The sequence below is a fragment of the Xenopus laevis genome, chromosome 6L (genome assembly GCF_017654675.1).
Source record: "Xenopus laevis strain J_2021 chromosome 6L, Xenopus_laevis_v10.1, whole genome shotgun sequence".
NCBI classification, from domain to species: domain Eukaryota; kingdom Metazoa; phylum Chordata; class Amphibia; order Anura; family Pipidae; genus Xenopus; species Xenopus laevis.
In genome coordinates, this window is record NC_054381.1 from 16,197,750 (window position 1) to 16,221,298 (window position 23,549).

Consider the following 23,549-nt stretch of genomic DNA (forward strand, 5'->3'; position numbering starts at 1 on the left):
GTAAGATTCACTGTGTACACATACAAACCACATGTAAGGTCACATGAGCCAATTAACAGACAGAGTTCTGCCTTTTGCTTCAACACTTCTTCCTGTTACAGTTAGAGTTGTAGTATTTCTGTTAGGTGATCTCTGAGGCAGCACAGATAGAGTCACGGAATGGTGGTTCAAGGCAAGAGATGTAAAAGGGCAATATTTATGTAAATATATATTCCAGTTTGGTAAGATTCTTTAATATGTCATTCAATTTGATATAAACTATCTGTTGCTTAAGTATTCATTTTGGGGGTATAGTTTTCCTTTAATAAACAGCAAACCTGTAGCATCAGCTTATATTACAGACACACCTCATTTTCTGCTGGATAATTAGTGACGAGCCCTAAGCTTAGCTTCTCAACAGCTGCTCAGAGCCCACTGAGCATGTGAGTGTCACAGACACTTTCCAAGATGGTGACCCCCTGTGACAAGTTTGAAGTCCTGGATCATTGCTGCTATTGACAAGCTGAAACTTTAGCCTCGTGCAATAACTAAAGTATATAAAATGTTTAATTTTTAGCCACATTAATTTTTTAATGTCTAGTTCTCCTTTAACTGGACAGATCAGGGTTTTATCCTGGATTGTCTTCTTTTTTCATACTTCAATGTTAAAAGGTTATTCAAATGCTGTTAGTCTATACCCTGGGAAATGCTGCCTCATTGATAGAGAACTTTAAAGGGTTTTTTGTTTCCAGCCACAACCATTTTATTATGGGCTTTTCCTTGAGGTACAGGTATAGGATCCCTTATCCGGAAACCCGATATCCAGAAAGCTCTGAATTACGGAACGCCTGTCTCCAATAGACTCCATTTTATCCAAATAATCCAAATTTTTAAAAATGATTTCCTTTTTCTCTGTAATAATAAAACAGTAGCTTGTACTTGATCCCAACTGAGATACAATTAATCCTTATTGGAAGTAAAACCAGCCTGTTGGGTTTATTTAATGTTTAAATGAATTTCTAGTAGACTTAAGGCATGAAGACCCAAATTATGGAAAGCTCCGTTATCCGGAAAACCCCTAATCCCGAGCATTCTGGATAACCGGTCCCATACCTGTATAAGGAATAGATCAGTAATTAGGCAGCGACTCTGCATTCACTAGTTGAATATGCTGTTCTAGATGTAAATAACTGGCATTCTGGAGGGTTTATATTGCCACACGTCTCTTTAAGGACATAAAAACTGCGCCTCATCGCAAAAATATCCGAACTGTTTAATTCACCGTTTTGTGCCCGAGTATATCACATCCACTGCGATTAAACTCATCAGCTCCGTAATAAATGGTCGGACTGTTCCACCACTGAGATGATTTCCGTGTGGACTTTTAACACTAAATAGCGTATTGATTGATAGGGATATTTATGGGGTCATAATGTATTTAAATTTTCCTTAATGCATATGTTCCTGATTGTTTACTGTGATAAAGCAGAAGCAGGTCCCGGCGCGCGAGTCTGCATTAGGAGAATTACCTCATGTCAATGGGCGCTTTTCAGTTAAAAGTTCCATTAGCCGATGATTCCTGCTTTTTGGGCTGTGTAGTGATTGCATTTTATTGCCTTTAAATCAGGTTTTAGGACAGGGAATAAATAAACAGTTTAAGTGTGGCGTACGGTAATAACTTGATCTTTTCAAGAGGCCGTCTTCAGTTGAGTTAAATACATTTATTCTTCCTCAACCTTTGCTTTGTGTGATTTAATGGCCCCATTTTAAATCTGCTCATGGGAAGGAGTTGTTATAAGAGCATCTGAGACAGTGAGTTACATCAAATGCCTAGCTGCCTCTTGGTATGGGCCACATCAGCAATTTTTCTTCATCTGAGCCTGTGATTTGACCAAAGCATGAGATTCATGGTGGCGTCTGTCCATGTGATCACTGCCAGAGACTCCTGTAATCTGGATGTTTATAAAACAAAAGAACAGGCCTATGTCTTTAATGGCTGACCTGGCCTTTCACTTTTTCATCCTAATTGCCTACAGATCTAGACATATGACACCTGGGTCAAATTGAAGCCTGGCCTGTACAGTGATTGGGGAAAACACCCCATGTGCGTTCAACCTAATAAGATCTTAAAGGAGAAGGAAAACTCCAAGATGGTATTGCCAACAGATTAGCCACAATAGTGCAAGCTATAACACTATATTTATTCTGCAGAATGCTTTACCATACCTGAGTAAACAGCTCTAGACACTGTCTCTGTTTAGGATAGAAGCTGCCATATAAGCTTGGCGTGACATCACTTCCTGCCTGAGTCTCTCCCTGCTCACTTACAGCTCTGGGCTCAGATTACAGCAGGGATGGGAGGAGGGAGAGGAGCAAACTGAGCATGCTCAAGCCCTGCCCTGGAAGTTTATGCTGAAAACAGGAAGTCTGATACAGAAGCCCATACGTACACAATAGAAGGAAAGAAATGTAGTGTTTCTTTTGAGCAGCATTACTTTGAGGGTTTACTGGTGTATTTATATACACCTTTCTGATAAAGTTTACTTAATTTTAGCCTTTCCTTCTCCTTTAAGATTTTAAGAAGGTCTCTGTTAAATAGGCCACCAATGTAACCACCCTGTACCCAACAGTGCCGATGTGTGCGCCGCCCTAAAACACGTGGGTTGGGGCAGGTTTGGGCCAAATTCCGTAAAAGATTTCTGGGTCGTGGGTAGATTCAAGTTGAGAGCTTCCTTCCGCACTCCCTGCCTGTGACCTTAGTTTGCTGACTTTCACCTCTGGCAGCCTCTATATAGTTTCGTGGGTCGCAAGAGATTGGTGGGTCGGGTCTATAAACAGAGTAGCTGGGTTGGGTTTTTTTTTGTTTACCCTACAGTATCTTTAATGAAAACTAAGGTGTAATAAAGGCCAAAATGCTACACATTATCATATTATCAGCCCAAGGAGATTGCAGCAGGGAAGATCTGCGCTTTTGCAGATGCCCCAGTAGCTCCTCATCTTGTCTTCTGCTGATTCTCAGCACATGCTCTGGGCTTTTGTCACTTAACTTAGTTTATGGATCCAGTCTAAATATACAGTATATGTAGAATATAATGTCAAGATACAAGGCCAATAAATCATTAATTCAGATTTGCATGACATAGCAGCTCAGAAACCAGGGCGTTTAGAATCAGAAATGTATATATCATCCTTCAGCTTCTACGCCAGACAAACCTCATTTTCTGCTTGATGATTTCCAACAACCCCTAAGGATAGCTTCTCAATGGCTGCCCACAGCATGAAAAGGAAGTGCAGTGACACTGAAAAGATGGGGTTCATTTAAAAGGGCCAAACTTGATGGACTTTGGTCTTTTTTTTTTTAACCAAAATAAACTATATAACAAAATCCAAGATGGGAAGCTCCTGAGGACAACTTTGAAGGCCTGGATCATTAATGTTATAAGGCTGTTGAGCCTCTCTGTTGGCACAGTGGGTTCTGAAAATAAAATACAGCATTTTTAGGCTTTAGTTATAGTTAAAACTTGGGGCATTTTCATTATTTATCAGATCATTTAATGTATAACAGACACCTTGCTGATCATCATTAGATCCAGCCTGATTTTAGCCAAGTCCATAACGAGTCATTATATAGGAATGAACCTGGCCTTCGCCCCTACTCTGGTCTCTTTAAATCCGCCGGCCTCTTATTGTATAGTTTTTAGATTAAAATATAAACGTTCTCTTTGGTGCCGGATAGAGATTAATAGGGCTGCATTTGAAAGGCATTATTTTTTTTATTGATTCTTAATGCAGTAAATTACTAAAGTTATTTGGCAGCAAACACAAGCGGCCCTCGATGTTGTTTCCCATTTATTCTCTTGATAGCAACACAATTTGCATTAATCACATTTGGAGCTCACTCACTTATATTAAAAGGCTTCTACCATAATTAATTCATTTCATTTCAAATCATTTTGGCACAATTTCTGCCTATAAACACTCATCGGAGACAGACACGTGAAAAATAACCCGCGCCTTTCTTCAATATACCTAGTGCTGCTATTTTTTTCCCCCTCTTCTCTTTAAGGGACACGGTAATTGATAGTAGGGTAGGGGTGTATGATGCAAGGACCAACGTGACAAATGCTAAGTGGATTATTTTGCATAAAAAATAGACAGTTTGCGAAGTTGCGCAATTAACCTGTGTTTAGAAAATACCCTGATTTATGTTCACCTTGATTTCGGTTGCATACATTATGGAAATTTAATTTATAATCCATTTAGCTGATGTGGTCATGGTTTCTGAGCACCATCATTTATTCCCATTTCAATAGTGGACGTTTTAAAGGTTTAAACCTGCCGTACAAGAGGTGGAGGGGGGGGGGGAGAAGAGAGAAAAGAGAGGATATATTCTACATTTCCATACCATGAGTCATAAAAGGAATTTATAGTTCCACATCGGGTAGCTTTGATGTTAACGCTGAATAACAATGGAGTTTTGTTCAGGCAAACAGTGACCTTCCATTGGATTCCTGCTGAAAAGTAATTATTTACACCTCTAGTTTGCTATTAGAGCCAACTGCACAAACAGGACATTGAAGATACACACCTTGGATAAACGGAGCAGTCATATACCACTCTTTTGCTTTGAAACCATTATTTCTACGCATTTCATGCCATTGTGATATAGGGCCACGGATTGAAAGGAGAAAAGGTAAATTAGCCAGGTGAGGTTACAGGAGAATAACAGGGTGGTCTTCCAAAAATAGTTGACTTTTTCACACTTAACTCAAGGAAGAGAAGAGCCATGTAATGAAATTTTAGCATTGAATGACTGCAGCAGAGCCTTGTTTGGATCTCATGGTCAAGGCTTACAGGAAAGTTTTGCATATAAAAGTTGCCCATCGTGCTCGAGGACATCCAATGAGTATGGTAAAAACAAAACTTTAGGAAGAAAATAAAAGTCATTTCTTATTTTAGAAAAATGGGGTCACAGGGTCATTTAATAAAATGATTAGTGTACTCCAAAAAGAAGGAGGATCAATAGGATAAATGGGTAGAGACAATCCCCATTCACAGTAGAGCTCGAAAAAATAACATAGTGAACAGGGTTAAGTACAGGTATACAACCTGTTATCCAGAATGCTCGGCACCTGAGGTTTTCCGGATAAGGGATCCTTCCAGAATTTGGATCTTCAAACCTTATGTCTACTAGAAAATCATTTAAACATTAAATAAACCCATTTTGAATAAATCTGTAGTTTGGGGAGGGGTTCAAATTGGAAGTCACAACACCACATGCACCCCCCTGAGCCCTCAGCACGGGGAGCGGACAAACCGAAAATGTCTTTGGAGCAGGCACTCAATGAAGGCAAACTTCCACCAGGCAGTCAGTCAAAGGTAAAAGGAGTTCATTGTTTCCACAGCCTTACGCGTTTCGTGTTAATCATAGGCCTATGATTAAGTGTTTGTTAACACAAAACGTAAGGCTGTGGACACAATAAACTACTTTTACCTTCAATTGACTTCCTGGTGGAAGTTTGCCTTCATTGAGTGCCGGCTCCAAAGAAATGAAATAAACCCAATAGGTGGGTTTTACTTCCTTTAAGGATTAATTATATCTTAGTTGGGATCAAGTACAAGCTAATGTTTTATTATTACAGAGATAACATTTTTGATTACTTGGATAAAATGGCGTCTATGGGAGACAACCTTTCTGTAATTCGAATCTTTCTGGATAACGGGTTTCCAGATAACAGATCCCATACCTGTAGTAATAAGGCATTCATCAATTCTATGTGCTTAATAGAGCAATGATTCCCCGATTGTAGAGCTGGCCATCTGGAGGGCTTGACACAGTTGCAAGGGGGCTTAGCCACAAGCAATTAATGTAAGATCTGGGGTGAGCACCTATTTTCTGTCCTAACTACACCTGAAAGACAAGCCTAGCGGTCAGTTAGGGTGAATTCTTATTTGCTGTCCTTGTTATCCAGCAATGTTTTGCCATATCTGTATTCTCTGTATTAGCTAAGAGTTGGACCTCCAAAGGAGGCTTCCACTGAAAAAGTCTTACAACCTCTGTCCTACAAGGAAGAAACTAAAGACAAAGGCCCTCTGGAAAGTTAAGATAGCGAATTACAATCAGCCTGTGTATAATTTCAGTAGTTATGCCATAGAGGACTTCAGAAGGGTGGAAGTCTTCATTAAATACATTTATAGACCATTCAGTTTTAGGATTTTGAAGGCATTCTCTTCCAAACAGAAGAAGCAGAACATGATTTCTTCTGTTTGACCTTGTGACCAGATTAATAAAGTTTGTAACCGCAGAATTCACTGTACATATTTGGTCTTTATATCAGTTGTATTCCAACTGCCCTTCTCCTTGGTTTCTAAGCCAGTAATCAAAAACATCAAAACTGAACCACTGGGCATCTGAAGTCCCTCGGCTGACCATGGCAGGGTCAGTCAGAATTAGGAGAATAGCACATGGCACGATTCTGAGCATTTTGCTGTCTAAGGGCTCCTTCAAACGAGCATTTATTCATGTGGTTCCTTGCGGGGAATCCTTCATGCGGTTCCTTGTGGTGGATCCTTCATACAGTTCCATGTGGTGGATCCTTCATGCGGTTCCTTGTGGTGGATCCTTGATGCGGTTCCTTGTGGTGGATTCTTCATGCGGTTCCTTGTGGTGGATTCTTCAGTCCTTCCACCACTCAAGGAACCACATGAGGAAACACTGCTTGTTCTTTTCAATTACTTTGTACTCATTATGCTATGGGGAAGCTCTGAACGCAGGTGGCACGCATCAAATTGCCCAATTGTACTAGTATGGGGATGACTTAACAGAAGCTCTTAGAGTTTGGGTCCATGCAAGTCACCTGAATCTGGTTTTACGTTCTCGATGATCAACTTTAGTGCAATGGCACCATATGAAGATTGACCAAATTGATTGTTTTAAAGAGAGAGACACACACAGATTATACTGTTTGATTTGGGAATCAATGCTGCGTGTGTGGCCACTTTAATTAGTTCTTCAGTGATGTGATCACTTTGGAATAGGCCAGTGTGTTGGCACCTTTAGAGGGGATCTGGATTGTAACAGGTGTGAAACACAAACAGTGAAATAGTGAATTACCTGGTCGTTTCATGTGATAAGCAATTGTCGTTCCAGAAAGAATAATGCTCAGAAAGGTGCACAGAATGTACAGGCAGTTGGTGGGCCATGTGCGGACATTATTTACCAACTATTTAGCTTTACAGCCCTCAGCCTGCATTGGTTTGAAACTTCCTAACAGGTGTTGAGCTTTATTAACTTGTGGTTTTTTATGGGAAGCTTCCAGTGTGCAAACACAGCAGGGTCATTGGAAGTTTGGAGACCTTGGTCTTTGAATGGGGCTGAAATTGCAGCGTCGCTGCTAAGTAGAGTCATTAAAGTCTTCAATTGCTTTGCTCTGAGATCCTTCACTTGGCCACCTTGGATTGAATGTGTAAAGTGATCCACAATGGAGAAGTGTGAAAACCCTTTTTCTGTCACTAACAAGATAATCTGATCAGATAGAGCTCGTACACAAACAGCAGTATACATGCGCTTCATTACATGGTTGCTGCCCACAACCCCATACAATGCCGGGATAAGCTTGATTTATAGGACTTGGGGCTAACAGGCTTATTATATGTACAGGAGAGAGTTCAATACAGTTGAATAACCTTCTCCATCCCACCTTAGACACCAGCAAATGGCTGCAACATATTCAGAAACATTAAAGTGCATTCATAGATCCATGTTGGATTTATTTTATGAATCCATTTTAATAGTAGCCCATTAACCTGCCTGTATGTTTTTGGAGTGTGGGAGGAAACCCACGCACGGGCCTTACAGATAGTGCCCTGGCAGGAAGATGAAAAGAACACATGAGATGAAAAGAACACTTTCCACCTGTATAGAAGCTAAATATTATCACGTATAAGAGTTCTGTATTATTATAATAATGGGCATCTTTTCCCTGGTGCAGGCGCTGTATGAAAACATGCTGGTGGAGCTGCCTTTTGCCAGTTTCTTCCTGTCCAAGCTGTTGGGTACCAGCGCCGACGTTGACATTCACCACCTGGCGTCATTGGATCCCGAAATGTACAGAAATCTGCTTTTCCTGAAGAGCTACGAAGGCGACGTGGAGGAACTAGGCCTGAACTTTACCGTGGTTAATAACGACCTGGGAGAAGCGCAGGTGAGCACGCTATTTTGTCCCTAAAATACGGCCAACCAAGAATCCCTTCATGAGTACCGTCAAATAAAATGTACTAACTAACTCTCCCATAATTGGCTACAAACTTTAAAAAAAAAAAACCTTACATGAGGTTACGTCTGGGTCTGACTCATAGCACACCCACCCCTTTTCTGTAACATTTTGGATGTTCCTCCCAGACAGGCCAAATCTTCCAACAACTGCTATAACTAACTAACTTCCAACAACAAACTATAGTCCCAAAATTAATATTTAAGCAGATTTTATTATATTATATCAAATTAAGTGGCATATTGAATCTTTCCAAACTGATATATATATATATATATATATTTAAATTTAAGTAAATATTGCCTTTTTACATCTCTTGCCTTGAGCCACCATTTTGGTCTTTGTGCTGCCTCAGAGATCACCTGACCAGAAATACTGCAACTCTTAGGGTCAGGGCACACGCTCGGCGACAAATCTCCTCTTCTTCGGAGCGACTAATCTCCCCAAACTGCCTCCCCTGACTTCGGAAAACGAATCGCTCCGTGTGCTATCCCGCTGGCGATTTACATTTTAGCCGGCGGGATGGCACTTGGAGCGATTCGTTTTCCGAAGTTGCCCGAAGTTTCCTCGTGAGGCAACTTCGGAAAACGAAGCGCTCCGAGTGCCATCCCACCGGCAATTTACATTCTAGCCGGCGGGAGGCAGTCCGGGAAGATTATTCGTCTTGAAGATTAGGAGATTTGTTGCCGGGCGACTAATCTCCCCGAATCTGAGTGTGTGCCCTGACCCTAACAGTAACAGGAAGAAGTGTGGAAGCAAAAGACAGAACTCTCATGTGACCTAACATGCTTGGTTTGTTTGTGTGCACCGTGAATCCTACGATTCCAGGGGGCGGCCCTTATTTTTTTAAAATGACAATTTTCTATTTATGATTACCCAATGGCACACACTACTAAAAAAGTATATTATTATGAAAAAGGGTTTATTTACATAAAGCAGGGTTTTACTTATGAGCTGTTTTATTCAATATCATTTTATATATTTTATATAAGACCTACATTGTTCTGGGGGTATAGTTTTCCTTTAAAGATCAGACATTATCTTAAAATTGCTCTTGGCACTGACTTCCCCCCAGTCTGTGTTGAATCTGTATTTAGCTGGGTAATAATGGAGCAATAATCCCAAATGCTGAGGACATTAAGTCACAGTTAGAACTTTTTCCCAGGCGCCGAGAGGAATTTTAATGGGTGATTGTTCTTTGGCCAGAGAAGGTTATGGCTATTCTGTATGAATTTGCTTCTCTTCCTCCCATAACTCTGTCTCACTGAAAGAGAAAAGGGAATTATCAGAGCACTGAGAGAGATTCTAGGTTCTTCGTGGCTCCGTGAGATGTCTGACTCACACAGGCCCCTGGAGAGAGTAGAAGAGGGTCCATGTGCCTTATCAAGAAATCTCTCCTAAACGATCATCTTCCCCTAGAGTTTGATCATGGGGGTCCCTTAAAAGTGTTTGCATCTTTAGCATAGCTAAATATACTGTATATGTATATATATATATGCACTCATGCCTGTGCTGAAGCTAGCTGCACTCACATGCCCTTGCTGCAGCCCAGACAGTTTCCATCAGCAGCAATAAAACAGCACTCCTAGAGGACATACGTAGAATACACTGTTGATATTTGGAGAAATGTACACAAGGGCCGAATGAAATCTAAATATGAAGAAATAAGTGCTGTAAACCTCGGCCATACATAAACTGTGCCGCACACATTACATCAGGGGTGCCCAACCTTTTTTACCAATGAGCCTCGTTCAAATGTAAAGGAATTGGGGAGCAACACAAGCATGAAAACAGTCACTGGGGGTGAATTAAGCGCCGTGATTGGCTATTTAGTAGCCCGTATATGGACTGGCAGCCTACAGTAGACTCTGTTTGGCAGTGCACCTGGTTTTTATACAACCAAAATTTGCCTCCAAGCCTGGAATTCAAAAATAAGCTCCTGCTTTGAGGCCATTGAGAGCAACATTCAAGGGGCAGATTTACCAAAGGGTACTAATGCTGGCGACGATTCGCAAGTGTTAACTCCCGCAGTGACTTCGCAGATTTACTAACGGGTGCAGGCGTCACTTCGCTAGCGAAGTTCGCTAGCGAAGGAGATAAGACGCTATCGGTGATTCGCACTCTATTGACAGGTGACTTTTCGCTCTGGCGAATGGACGTTACTCCGCAAATTCAGTAAAATGCGGATTTTACTGAATGTTACTTTTTTTGCCAGACTTGCCTTCGCCAGCTCAGACCAGGCAAAGTGCAATGTAGTTCACACTTCTAAGTTCCAAAAACGCTGGCGTCTTTTCCTTTTTTCAGAGTGATAGCCTGCAAAAGTCCTAAAAAAATATTTTTGTGTAACCGGTTTCCCCCATACATTTTTAACATATGGAACATTATTTTACAGTGGGCTTTTGTGTAGGGCATTAAAACGACTCTATTGACTTTATTAAGGTTCCCTGGACATGTCTAGTTATCAGTGTCAATGTAATGTATTAGATGCAACATGTAACAGAAAGAGGTCCATTCAACCGCCCTATGCAAATTACCCAAATTCGCCAGCGTCCGTCGGGCAGGATGAAACTTTGCATTATAGTAAACTAGCGTTGTCCCAGTGAATTGTCGCCTGGCGAAGTATTACGATGGGTGCAAAGCCGTCGTTGCCGAATTTTCGCTGCTTAGTAAATTTACCCCCGAGGTGTTGGTTAGTAACATGTTGGGGATCACTGCATTACATCCATCAGTGCAATTGTCTCAGGCAAATCTCCCATTTATTTATTTTCACTCTCTGAACGATTCCATTTGCTTGAGTCTCATTGACCCAGATGTGACTGATCCACATCACAAACAGAAGCTCCTGCTTTATCCAATACAGCACAACTGCACCATCTAGTGACACTCAACAACCACACCTTTCACATGACGGCTTCATGTTGGACATCACTGGTACAGCGAGGTTGATGTTCTCTGGGCAGTTTTGTCTTATTAATCTTATTATTAACCTTGTCTTATTAATGAGCGGAATGCCAAGGTGGAATTGTAATCATATAGTTGAATATATGTACAGAGAGATAAATGATTCAGGCTCTATACCCTGCCAAGTGTAACATCCAGCTTAGCCTTCATTAAAGGGGAACTATCGTGAAAATTAAAATTTAATATCAGCTTCAGCATACTGAAATAAGAACCTTTCTAAATAGAACCAATTAAAAATTCTGTGCTGTTTCTGAAAAATCAAGTTTAAATTCACTATTCCTCTATTAGCATCTGTTTCTCTTCATTCTGTCTTCATGTAGCAGTTGGGTGTCAGATTTTCACTGACAGTTCGATCCAATATATCTTATAGGGGGGCTCCTTTTGCCTAGAAGATGTATTAGAGCTCACTCTATTAAAATCACCAGACATCATGTCTCTCTACATGCAGAATTTGTGCAAAAGGCAGTTATTTTGTAAGATTTTGTTTGTACTGGAATCAGTTAGTGAGCTCTAATACATCTGCTAGGAAAGGAACCCCCCTATAAGATATATTGGATCATTCATCTGACGCCCAACTGCTGCATGAAGACAGAATGAAGAGAAACAGATGCTGAGAGAGGAATAGTAACGATAAACTTGATTATAAAAATGCAGGGTTTTTAATTGATTGTATTTAGAAAGTTTCTTATTTCAGTATGATGAAGTTTATATTAAATGTTCATGTTCACGACAGTTCCCCTTTAATCACAGAATTGGCTTTGCTAATGAATTCCATGTATCTCTGGCAGCTTTTGTCTGACTTTTTCTAATTCTTCAGGTGGTGGAACTGAAAACAGGAGGGAAGGATATTCCAGTGACCAGCGCCAACAGAATAGCCTACATCCACCTGGTGGCCGATTATAGGCTGAACAAGCAAATCCGGCCGCACTGCCTCGCCTTCAGACAGGGGCTCGCCAACGTGGTCAACCTAGAATGGCTCCGAATGTTTGATCAGCAGGAGATCCAGGTCTGATTGCACCAAAAGATAAGGCTGGGCCAGTTTTCTGCAAAGAATATTGTTCCTTTGACAGAAAATACTGTACACAGGAAAACACTGAAATGTATTTAAAGATGTAAAAGCCACTCTAGTATCAGCTGTCCTGCGGAATAGTGCTTAAAGGAGAACTAAAGCCCAACTAAAGAAGTAGCTAGAAACATTGTACATGATGTTATGTGCTTCTGTACCAGCCCAAGGCAACCACAGCCATTTAGCAGTAAAGATCTGTGTCTCCAAAGATGCCCCAGTAGCTCCCCATCTTCTTTTCTGCTGATTCACTGCACATGCTCTGTGCTGCTGTCACTTACTGAGCTTAGGGACCCACTCACAATATACAGTACACATAGAATAGAAATGTCACAATATAAGGCTGATTAGTAATTAATACAGATAATTACTACATGGCAGCACAGAAACCAGTGCAATTAGCATCAGAATGTAATAATCAGCAAACCTGTAGCATCAGCTTATATTACAGGGGAAGCTCATTTTCTGCTGGATAATTAGTGCCGAGCCCTAAGCTTAGCTTCTCAACAGCCAATCAGAGCCCACTGAGCATGTGAGTGTCACAGACACTTTCCAAGATGGTGACCCCCTGTGACAAGTTTGAAGTCCTGGATCATTGCTGCTATTGACAAGATGAAACTTTAGGCTGGTGCAATAAGTTTAGTATATAAAATATGGCATTTTTAGCCATTTTTATTTTTAAGGTTTAGTTCTCCTTTAAGGCAGGGGAATAGCTGAGTTGACATGTATGAAATAGAATATGGGAACCCTAGAGCCTTGTTCCTGCTATACAAATTACCATCTACAGCTTGGCTGACCATATCCGTAATGGCATCACATTGTGCCTATGACTTCTTGTTATTAGGGTTATAGGAGTTGTTAAATGGGTTGTTCGCCTTTAAGTTAACCTTTAGTATGTTATAGAGTAGAAAATTCTAAGCAACTTTTCAATAGCCCTTCGTTTTTTTAATTATTTGCCTCCTTCTTCTGACTCTTTCCAGCTTTCAAATGGGGGGTCACTCACCCCATCTCTGTAAGGCTATAAATTTAATGTTACTTTTTATTATTCACATTTCTGTTCAGATCGTCTCAAAGTCATATCTGAGTCTCTTAGTCAAATCAATGCATGGTTGCTAGGGTAATTTGGACCCTAGCAACCAGACTGCTGAAATTGCAAACTGGAGAGCTGCTGAATAAAAAGCTAAACAACTCAAAAGCCACAAATAATGAAAAATGAAAACCAATTGCAAATTGTCTCAGAATATCACTCTCTACATCATACTAAAAGTTAATTTAAAAGTGAACAACCCCTTTAAGGAATTCCGTTCAATAAGTGGAAGTGTATGGAATGTTAACGCTGTTAATAGAGTTATGAGACCTGTTACCCAGAATGCTCAGGACCTGGGGTTTTCCATATGACAGGTCTTCCCATAATTTGGGAAGACTAGAAAATCATATAAACATTAACTAAACCCAATAGGCTGGTTTTGCTTCCAATAAGGATTAATTATATCTTAGTTGGGATCAAGTACAAGTTACTGTTTTATCAGTACAGAGAAAAAGGAAATCACTTTTAAAATTTGATTTATTTAATTAAAATGGAGTCTGTGGGGATGGCCTTCACTTAATTCAGAGCTTTTTGGATAACAGGTTTCCGGATAACGAATCCCCTATGTTGGAGGGAAAGTCAGCAGGTGAATTAAAGGTCCTGTTCATGAGCAGCCAGTCAGTTTGATTATAGTAGAGAGCCCGGCAATGTCCATATAAATGAATATACATCAGTTCATATTCTTATAATGAAATAATTGCATCGCCTTTTTATCAGTCCATGTATAAGACCCCCCTCTCACTCCTCCTGTAATGACTTTGTCTTGTCTTTTAGGTGTTGATTTCCGGAGCACAAGTTCCTATCTGCCTGGATGACCTGAAGTCCTTTACTAATTATTCAGGCATGTATTAAACTAGACTAGGGAAGGAGGGGGGCATCAGTATATTAGGGTGATACTAGGGATGCACCAAATCCAGGATTCGGTTCGGGATTCGGCCAGGATTCGGCCTTTTTCAGTCGGATTTGTCTGAATCCTTCTTTCTGGCCGAACCGAATCCTAATCCTAATTTACATATGCAAATTAGGGGCAGGATGGGAAATCGCGTGACTTTGTCACAAAACAAGGAAGTAAAAAATATTTCCCACCCCTTATTTGCATATGCAAATTAGGATTCTGATTCGGTTCGGTATTCGGCCGAATCTTTTGTGACGGATTCGGGGGTTCAGCAGAATCCAAAATAGTGGATTCGGTGCATCCCTAGGTGATAAATCAGCCTAGGATAAGTCTATCGGTTACAGTAATGGGGTTCATATCTTAAGTTCCAATGTTCTGAAGAATAACTGCATCTGAATGAAATGCCTGTGTGGTTACATTTTAGGGGGATACTCTGCTGACCATCCGGTGATAAAAATCTTCTGGAGGGTTGTGGAAAATTTCACCGATGAAGAAAAGCGCAAACTGCTGAAATTCGTCACCAGCTGCTCCCGGCCGCCATTGTTAGGTTTTAAAGTAAGTTCTGTTCTGTGTGAATGAGCGTGAACTCAGCACTCAGATCAACCTGAGTAAATGCCTTTGTCTAAGTGTCCCTCACTCCCTTTATTTATAATCTGCACTCTCTACATATTCAGAAAATACAATCCTACTGGTAACTAGCAATGGAGGGCTGCTATAGAATCAGGCCTTCCACTTTAGGAGTGGGATTTTTCGGGTCAAAAGGGGAGAAGTATGTACTGACCTATCACTCTCCATAGTCATAGTGGGCTTCAAAAAACGCCCATATCATTGTCTCTCTTCTTATTCTTGTGTACACCCAATATATATACCCATACACAGATTTTAAAGGGGAACTGTCGTGAAAATGAAAATTTAATATAAGCTTCCTTATATAGTGAATAAAGTACTCCCTCCTGTAAATTCTAAGGATATTATAAGTTACATGAGCTTCGGCCGAGTGTTTTTAAACAGGTCGTGGAACTCCTCATATTTTGCAACAGGGGGTATTTTATTTATTATAATACACACGTTTTTAGTGAGTCGTGTGACACAAATGACATCACTACTCACCGTTTATAACTGATGACATTAGTACTCACCGTTTATAAGGATATCATTTACAAGATATTCATGGCTTTTGTGTATTGTACTGAAATAAGAAATGTTTTAAATACAATCAATTAATATTCTGCATCATTTCTGAAATAATCAAGTTTATGTTCACTATCCCTCTCTCAGCATCTGTTTCTCTTTGTTCTCTCTTCATGCAGCAGTTGGGTGTCAGATATTCATTGACAGTTATATCCAATATATCTTATAGGGGGGCTCTCCTTCCTAGCAGATGTATTAGAGATCATTCAGCTAATTCCAGTACAAACATAATCTAACAAAATAACTGCATTTTGCACAAATCCTGCATGTAGAGAGACATGATGTTTGGTGAGTTTAATAGAGAGAGCTCTAATACATCTTCTAGGCAAAATGAGCCCCCTATAAGATATATTGGATTATTTATCTGTCAACTTCTGGATGAAGACAGAATAAGGAGAAACAGATGCTGAGAGAAGAATAGTGAAGATAAACGTGATTTTTTCAGAAACGGTACAAAATTTTTAATTGATTGTATTTGGAAAGTTTCTTATTTCATAATGCTGAAGCTAATGTTAAATGTTCATTTTTGCTATAGTTCCCCTTTAATTAGCACATGCCCAGTAGATTTTTCTATTAGGCTAGGGCCAGAGAGGGCCGAAGTCGGCACTACCACGAGAGCTATCCTACATCTTCATCCGGAACCCTTGTGTCGGCTCCAGTGCGAACTCTCTCGGCGGATTTTGGTGCAAAATGATAAGTCTCACCAAATGAGTTTGCACCGGAGCCAACACAAAGATTCTGGACACAAATGAAGAAGGAGGCAACTGCTCGTGGTAGGGGCTGAAATTGGCCTGCGGATTTCAGTAGGCTGATTTTGGCACCGTATAGCCCTAGCCTTAGTGGTTTCCCTTGAGTTTAACCTACAACGTGCCATCCATTGAGATTTTAATGCTCTTGGCTTTTGCTGTGACATATGGGATATGGTCATTGCTTCACCTATAGAAAGGGAATGCTGAAGCACAAACACAGTACTTAAAGGAGAACTAAACCCTATAAATAAAGATGGCTAAAAATGCCATATTTTATATAATTACCTTATTGCACCGGCCTAAAGTTTCAGCTTGTCAATAGCAGCAATGATCCAGGACTTCAAACTTGTCACAGGTGGTCACCATCTTGGAAAGTGTCTGTGACACTCACATACTCAGTGGGCTCTGATTGGCTGTTGAGAAGCTAAGCTTAGGGCTCGGCACTAATTATCCAGCAGAAAATGAGCTTCCCCTGTAATATAAGCTGATGCTACAGGTTTGCGGATTATTAAATTCTGATGCTAATTGCACTGGTTTCTGTGCTGCCATGTAGTAATTATCTGTATTAATTACTAATGAGTCTTGTATTGTGACATTTCTATTCTATGTGTACTGTATATTGTGAGTGGGTCCCTAAGCTCAGTAAGTGACAGCAGCACAGAGCATGTGCAGTGAATCAGCAGAAAAGAAGATGGGGAGCTACTGGGGCATCTTTGGAGACACAGATCTTTACTGCTAAAGGGCTGTGGTTGCCTTGGGCTGGTACAGAAGCACAAAACATAATGTATAACATTTCTAGCTACTTTTTTTAGTAAGGCTTTAGTTCTTCTTTAAAGACCTTCTTTGCATTAGTCTTCACAATGGGATGGAAGATAAAGGGTCCACAAATATAAAGAGCCACGGAACTTCCAAAATCTCTGTCCTTTTTTGCCTTGAGTTTAAATGGCCAGTTCTGTTGCTTTGCTCTTGACCTATTGCCACCATGCTGTGTCTCTGCACCCACTTGCCACCTAGTGTTCCTATACGTTACAACGATAGCTCCTGACCTTTTAAATTAAAAGACAATTTGAGGTTGAACTGGAGTAGGAACAGGGAGTGTACTTGACATTAGCTAAGGACAAATAAAGGGAATAAGCCCAGAGCAAACACGTGAGATCTATAGGAAGTACTGGAACTGTACATGAAAGGCCAGACTTGTTAGTATTAGATTACTGAGTAATTATACCTTTTCCTTTCAATGAAAGGTGTGGGTATGATTTACCTTTTCGCTGTACTCTCTCTCTCAATAGCCAGGCGGAGAATATTTGCTCTCCCTAAATACCTGATCAAACATTTATTTGTCTAAATAGTTTAAAATGAATTCTGATTGATGTCGACTCTATTTTGCTTCCCGCACGGCACATGCCAAAACACTATCCATCAAATGCCGAGAAACATGGCAGCTTTTATAAGTAAAGGATTCCTCAAACACTCCTTACAAAATGGCATCTGTCTAATCTTGGTGACATTTGTCTTCCGTATATGAATTCACAATGGGGTCTACTTGTTTCTACAAGGAACCTAGCGGCATTGACCTTGCAGGAAATAGGATTTCTACTGTCTCTATAAAAGTTGTGTTTTGGTTAAAAAAAATAGAGCTTGGGTTCAGCTTCTTCACCTGTAGTTCAACACTTCTCCCCCCACCCCATTTCATAACAATATTTCACATATGTGGAAATATTAGCAGTTAAGATAATAAACATTAACCCCAAACCTTACCATTATTGGCCTTCAGGCTCAGTCCTACTATTTTGGGTCCCCTTTGGGGTGGGATTCTCATCAGCTTGGGAGCCGCTGATCTAGAAGGTTTCACCATTTTGGTTAAATGTTTAGGGTGATGAATCAGGCCTGTGCCCCAATAAAAGGTTTAGGACAACCCTATGACTGCGGGAAGGCAGGAGAATATTGTAGCCTCTAAAACAGTGATCCCCAATCAGAATCCCATGAGCAACACCAACCCCTTGGATGTTTCTCTCAGTGGCCTCAAAACAAGTGCTTATTTTTAAATTTCTTGCTTGGAGGTGAGTTTTGGTTGCATAAAAACCAGAGGTACTGCCAAACTGAGTCTCCTGTAGGCTGCCAGTCCACATAGGGGCTACCAAATTAAAACATAATGGGATAATGTAATAAAAGCTGCAATGGACCCACCAGGTCTAGTATCTCACAACAACCAGTCAGCAGGCAGCATTTTCCACTCACTTTTTAAAGGAGAATTTCCCCCACCCCATGTAGACCCTCCTCTCTACTCCCCCCAGCCTAACTTGCCCCCCGGGGAAATGCCCCTAACTTTTTACTTACCCCTTGGCTCAGTTCAGGCATCAGAGTTCACCGCAGCCATCTTCTGGGTCTTTGTGTCTTCTTCTGGCTCTTCTGCAATTTCCGTCCACCCAGAAAACCCGGAAGATGGCTGCGGTGAACTCCGATGCCTAAATCTGCGCTGAGGGGTAAGTAAAAAGTTTGGGGCATTTCCCCGAGGGGCAGTTAGGCTGGGGGAGGAGGGAGGTCTATGTGGGGTGGGGGATGTGGATAGGGTTTTTGTGGTAAAGGCTTCAATACTCCTTTAAGCAAACATCAGATTGGTTGGTATGGGTCACTAGACTTGGTGCAAATGTTGTGACTTTTATTACCTCCACATAGGGAGTAAACATATATCAGTATCAGTAAGGTTTACTCTTTCTGCTCCTAGATTCTGCCTGCCAGGTGCTCAGGCCTGGACTGGGAGTCAAAATAGGCCTTGCCATTCCAAGTACACAGAGGCCCAAACAGCCCCCTATCAGCCCACTATATGGTAACTTTCTATGGAACCATACAGCAGCCCCTCTGGCATTTGCCAGAACCCACAGATTGCCAGTCCGGGCCTGAGCTCATAACTTTTACTGTGAATATTCCATACAAATGAGTCATGTATTTTGTTCTGCTGTCCTCCAGTAGGTATTTTGTATATTGAGGCTGCTTTGCATGTGTTGTTGAGGATACATCACCTCTGCTTTTGTAGGTATAATAGGTATAGAGATGTGAAATGGAAGACAGAAGGCCCTTTGTCCTGATCCATTGGTCTACAGTAATTGGGTGGTTCCACTATTTGTGCCACAATCACACACACTAGAACCTGCCCTGGGTCTCCTGTTGGGTAACGTTGTTGATGGAGGCTAGAAAAGCCCTGTAAAGTGATGTGATCCCTATGTAGTTCATAGTCATCCTGTAAATGAAGATGGTAACCATGTGGATGGGACACAAATCCATGCTCCTTCTAGCAAGCGAGGCACTCATATTTTTCTCTTGCATAGGAAAAGAATATTAAATTCAGTTAGGAAGTTGTTCAAAATGTCCTCCGAGTCTTTATGATGCTTCTATCCTCCCAGCTCTCGGACATTATTTACAGTTTGTAGACTTTCGCTATCATAAGGTCACACCATTAAGAAATTAAGAGCCCATTTGGAGCCAGATTAAACGTTACACGGTAGCATTTTCTAAAACTAATTAAAGCTTAATAACTTTAATAAATGAGGCTGCCATAGAGTTTAAAGGAAAAAAAAGCCCTGAAATTGTATAAGTGGGTAAAAATGTAAAGTTCCAGTCAGGTCAGAATAATAAATTGATCCATTTCTCTTGTGCACTGGTGTGTCTCCCACTTGTAAAGCATTTCATTATGCAGTAGTCGAGCTGGCACGCCATGGGATGTGACTGGAGAGCTCCATTTTTTTTACATGACAAAAACTCCAAAGTAGGGAAGCCAATAATCCGCACTGAGATATCTCTGAAATACAGCAGTTTGGCTGGAAAATGCATATGTAAAGTCGCTTAAGCGCTCTCTCTCTACGACCCTACCAAGGACCCTTTTTCCTATCAGAATACTGAGCAGGTTATTGATGGTCATACCTACACTTTTATTATGATAATGCCGGCAAAGAAACTGGAAACACTTGCTCATTTCTCTCTCTAAAGGGTGATGAATTAGGCCTATGCCCCAATAAAAGGTTTAGCACAACCCTACGACTGCAGGAAGATAGGAGAATATTGTAGCCTCTATAACAGTGATTCCCATCCAGTATCTCGTGAGCAACACCAGCCGCATGGATGTTGCTCTCAGTGGTCTCAAAGCAGGAGCTTATTTTTGAAGTCCAGGCTTGGAGGCAAGTTCTTGTTGCATAAAAACCAGATGTCCTGCCAAACAGAGCCTCCTGTAGGATCCCAGTCCACATAAGGGCTACCAAATTAAAGCATAATAGGATAATGTAATAAAAGGTGCAAGGGACGCACCAGGTCTACTAACTCACAACAACCAGTCAGCAAGCAGCATTTTCCAGTTGCTTTTTTGAAAGCAAACATGGGTCACTAGACTTGGTGCAAATCTATGACAAAAACATGACAAAAACTTCAAAGTAGGGGAAGCCAATAATCCGCACTGAGATATCTCTGAAATACAGCAGCTTGGCTGCAAAGTGCATTTGTAAAGTCGCTCTCTACCACTCACATTTCTCTCTCTAAAAGTCTTCAATGCTTCAATTTGCCCCAGGAGGACTTCTGCGTTCTACAGGTTGCTGTGTATCCTCACATTAACACACATGATAAAAACTGTCCTTATAATTAGTTAAATGGGCTTGTTACGTTGATGATTTATGGGTGTATCAAGTTTTCATATGGAAGTCTTGAACTATATTGCATGTTTCTGAAAGCATAAGGGAATTTATAGAACGAATCCGTGGTTTATTTAGCCCATGTGCCTACAAATTTAGGGCAATGTTTCGGGCTCTGTGAAAATAAGGGTTTGAGCACTCCACATAAGATAAGTAAGGGTATTTATAGGGCAAGTCTGTCTTTCTAGAACATGTCTTTATTGTGTTTGACCAACTTTACTGACCAAGAGAAGTAGGGCAATTGATGGCCTGCTTTGTGGCTCATCAGAATGTAATGTAATGTGATGGTTGCTTTCAGTGTTCAACCTGCAGCTGGCTGAAAAAGAAATCTAATCGCTGAATGGTTGCTATGGGTTACTGCCCAGGTGCAAATTTACCTACTGTTTATAAATAAGCCCCAGTGTCTCTGATTTGAATTTGTTTTGCTCAACAGTTATAGGGAAATGAATGAAAGTGACCAGTAATTACAGTTATATTGTATCAAATACATTCATTTGCCAGATACCAGTCCGGGACTCACAGCAAGTTGTTTGTCACATAAAATGTTTGGTTGAGATGAGAGCTCACTCATAAAATATAATTAAAGGAGAAGAAAAGCTACAGAAGCAGATTATTGCCAATAGATTAGCCACAATAGGGCAAGCTATAACACTATATTTATTCTGCAGAATGCTTTACCATACCTGAGTCAACAGCTCTTGAAACTCTGTTTGTTTAGGATAGCAGCTGCCATATTAGCTTGTGACATCACTTTCTGCCTGAGTTTCTCCCTTCTCACTCTAAAGCTGGCCATAGATGCAAAGATCCGATCGTACGAATCATGGTACGATCGGACTTTCCCATCTCCCGACCCGCCACTAACCATTCAGATCAAAGTCTTACCAGTCAGATTAGTTAAAGAACAGATCAGCAATGTTCTGCCCCTGACAGCAATCGTACGATATCTATGTCCAACCAAAGCTAGTGACAGTCTCCCACTGAAAATCGTACGATCGGCAATACATGCAGAGATATTATCGGCAGCGGACAGAAATGTTCTAACCTGTCCGATCGACCAAACGACCGATCTCCGCCGGACGAAAAATGTCGGGACTCTCCACACACGGTTCGAAAATTGTACGAATCCTCGATTCGTACGATCAGATCTTTGCGTCTATGGCCAGCTTTAGCTCTGGGCTCAGATTACAGCAGGGAGGGGGAGAGATAGAGGAGCAAACTGAGCATGCTCAAGCCCAAGCCCTGGAGGTATAAGCTGAAAACAGGAAGTGTGATACAGAAGCCCATGTATACACAATAGAAGGAAAGAAATGTGGTGTTTCTTTTGACAGAGGACTCAGAGCAGCATTACTTTGAGGATTTACTGGTGTATTTATATAGACCTTTCTGATAAAGCTTACTTAGTTTTAGCCTTTCCTTCTCCTTTAAGTCTCAGAAACGTATTATACATGCATTTAAGCTCAGTGTATTTGTGCATCACAGTAGCAGCCTCCCCTTTATTTAGAATTTAATTTACCTGGTCAGGTGCATGTACAGGAGCCATTGGACACCTATGCATTAAAAAATACACTTTGCTTCCTATCTGCCCCCCCCAGGAGCTGTATCCTGCCTTCTGCATCCACAACGGAGGTTCTGATTTGGAACGGCTGCCGACTGCAAGTACTTGTATGAACCTCTTAAAGCTTCCCGAGTTCTATGATGAGCATCTCATGAGGAGCAAGCTGCTTTATGCCGTTGAGTGTGCCGCTGGCTTTGAGCTCAGCTGAGGGACTAGATACTAGTGCCTACTTTTAATAACAACGTCAATTGTAGCTGTTTTTGGATAGGTGAAAAGCTTCATTGTATGAAAAAAAAAAAAACCTGCCTTGATTTATGGCTGAATTAAGTTTAACCTGTCATTGATACAGCTTGTTAGGATTATCTGTTTGCGAACATGGCCGGGAATTAGCGTTGAGAAGCCTCAGGCGTGGTGGGAAGGCTGCTCCAAGAAGAAGATATACAGTATGTGTTCCATGATCATTCTGGGACACTCTCGTTGTTGTTGGGCTACTTCAGCAACAGGCAGAGAACTGCAGGTTAGACACCAAACATGACAGTGTCTCAATTTAGAACACACGCCTGGAGTCCATTCATTTTCTGACCTTCCGGAAACCCAGCCCTGTCAGCGTTCTCAACCAAAGAAGAACATCGCAACTTACCCAGAAATCTTCTGCGGCTTAAAACAGGGTTCCGAAGCTTCAGAAGAAATAATATCCAGTTATAACAGAGGGAATCGTGGGAAAAGCTTTGCTGCAGCCAATCAATTTGTTTCTCCCACACCTGGAAGTATTTATAAATATATATATAAACAGAATTTTAACTGTTTCCACTAAAGTTTGTTGCATTCACTACCTTCGGCACACGCCAGTCGCCATCCAATGTGTCGTTTATAGTATTTTATTTGCCCTTTGTATTGAAGCGACAACAAAAGCGACAGGTGGGATTATACATTTTAAGTGATTCTGTACAATGTACATCATGATTGGTCTATAAACAGTTGTGAATATAAATGAGCTAAATGTTTGGTTTCCATTCTGTACAGGATTTTTTGTAATTCTTTTCTTTTTTTGGTCATGTAGTACAGTCAATGCTTTGGAGATGGTTATACATGAACACCTATTAAATATTATTTCAAACAA

General features: G+C 40.9%; 1 protein-coding gene across 1 annotated transcript in view; it reads left to right on the top strand.

Moving 5' to 3' along the window:
• Positions 1-23,549, top strand: part of ube3c.L (ubiquitin protein ligase E3C L homeolog) — a 93,836-nt gene extending 70,287 nt beyond the window's left edge. The window contains exons 20-24 of the mRNA XM_018267145.2: positions 7,971-8,183; positions 12,031-12,219; positions 14,138-14,204; positions 14,683-14,813; positions 22,467-23,549. Coding sequence (XP_018122634.1) covers positions 7,971-8,183; positions 12,031-12,219; positions 14,138-14,204; positions 14,683-14,813; positions 22,467-22,637 — 771 coding nt within the window. The 3' untranslated portion in view covers positions 22,638-23,549. The remainder of the gene's footprint in view (positions 1-7,970; positions 8,184-12,030; positions 12,220-14,137; positions 14,205-14,682; positions 14,814-22,466) is intronic.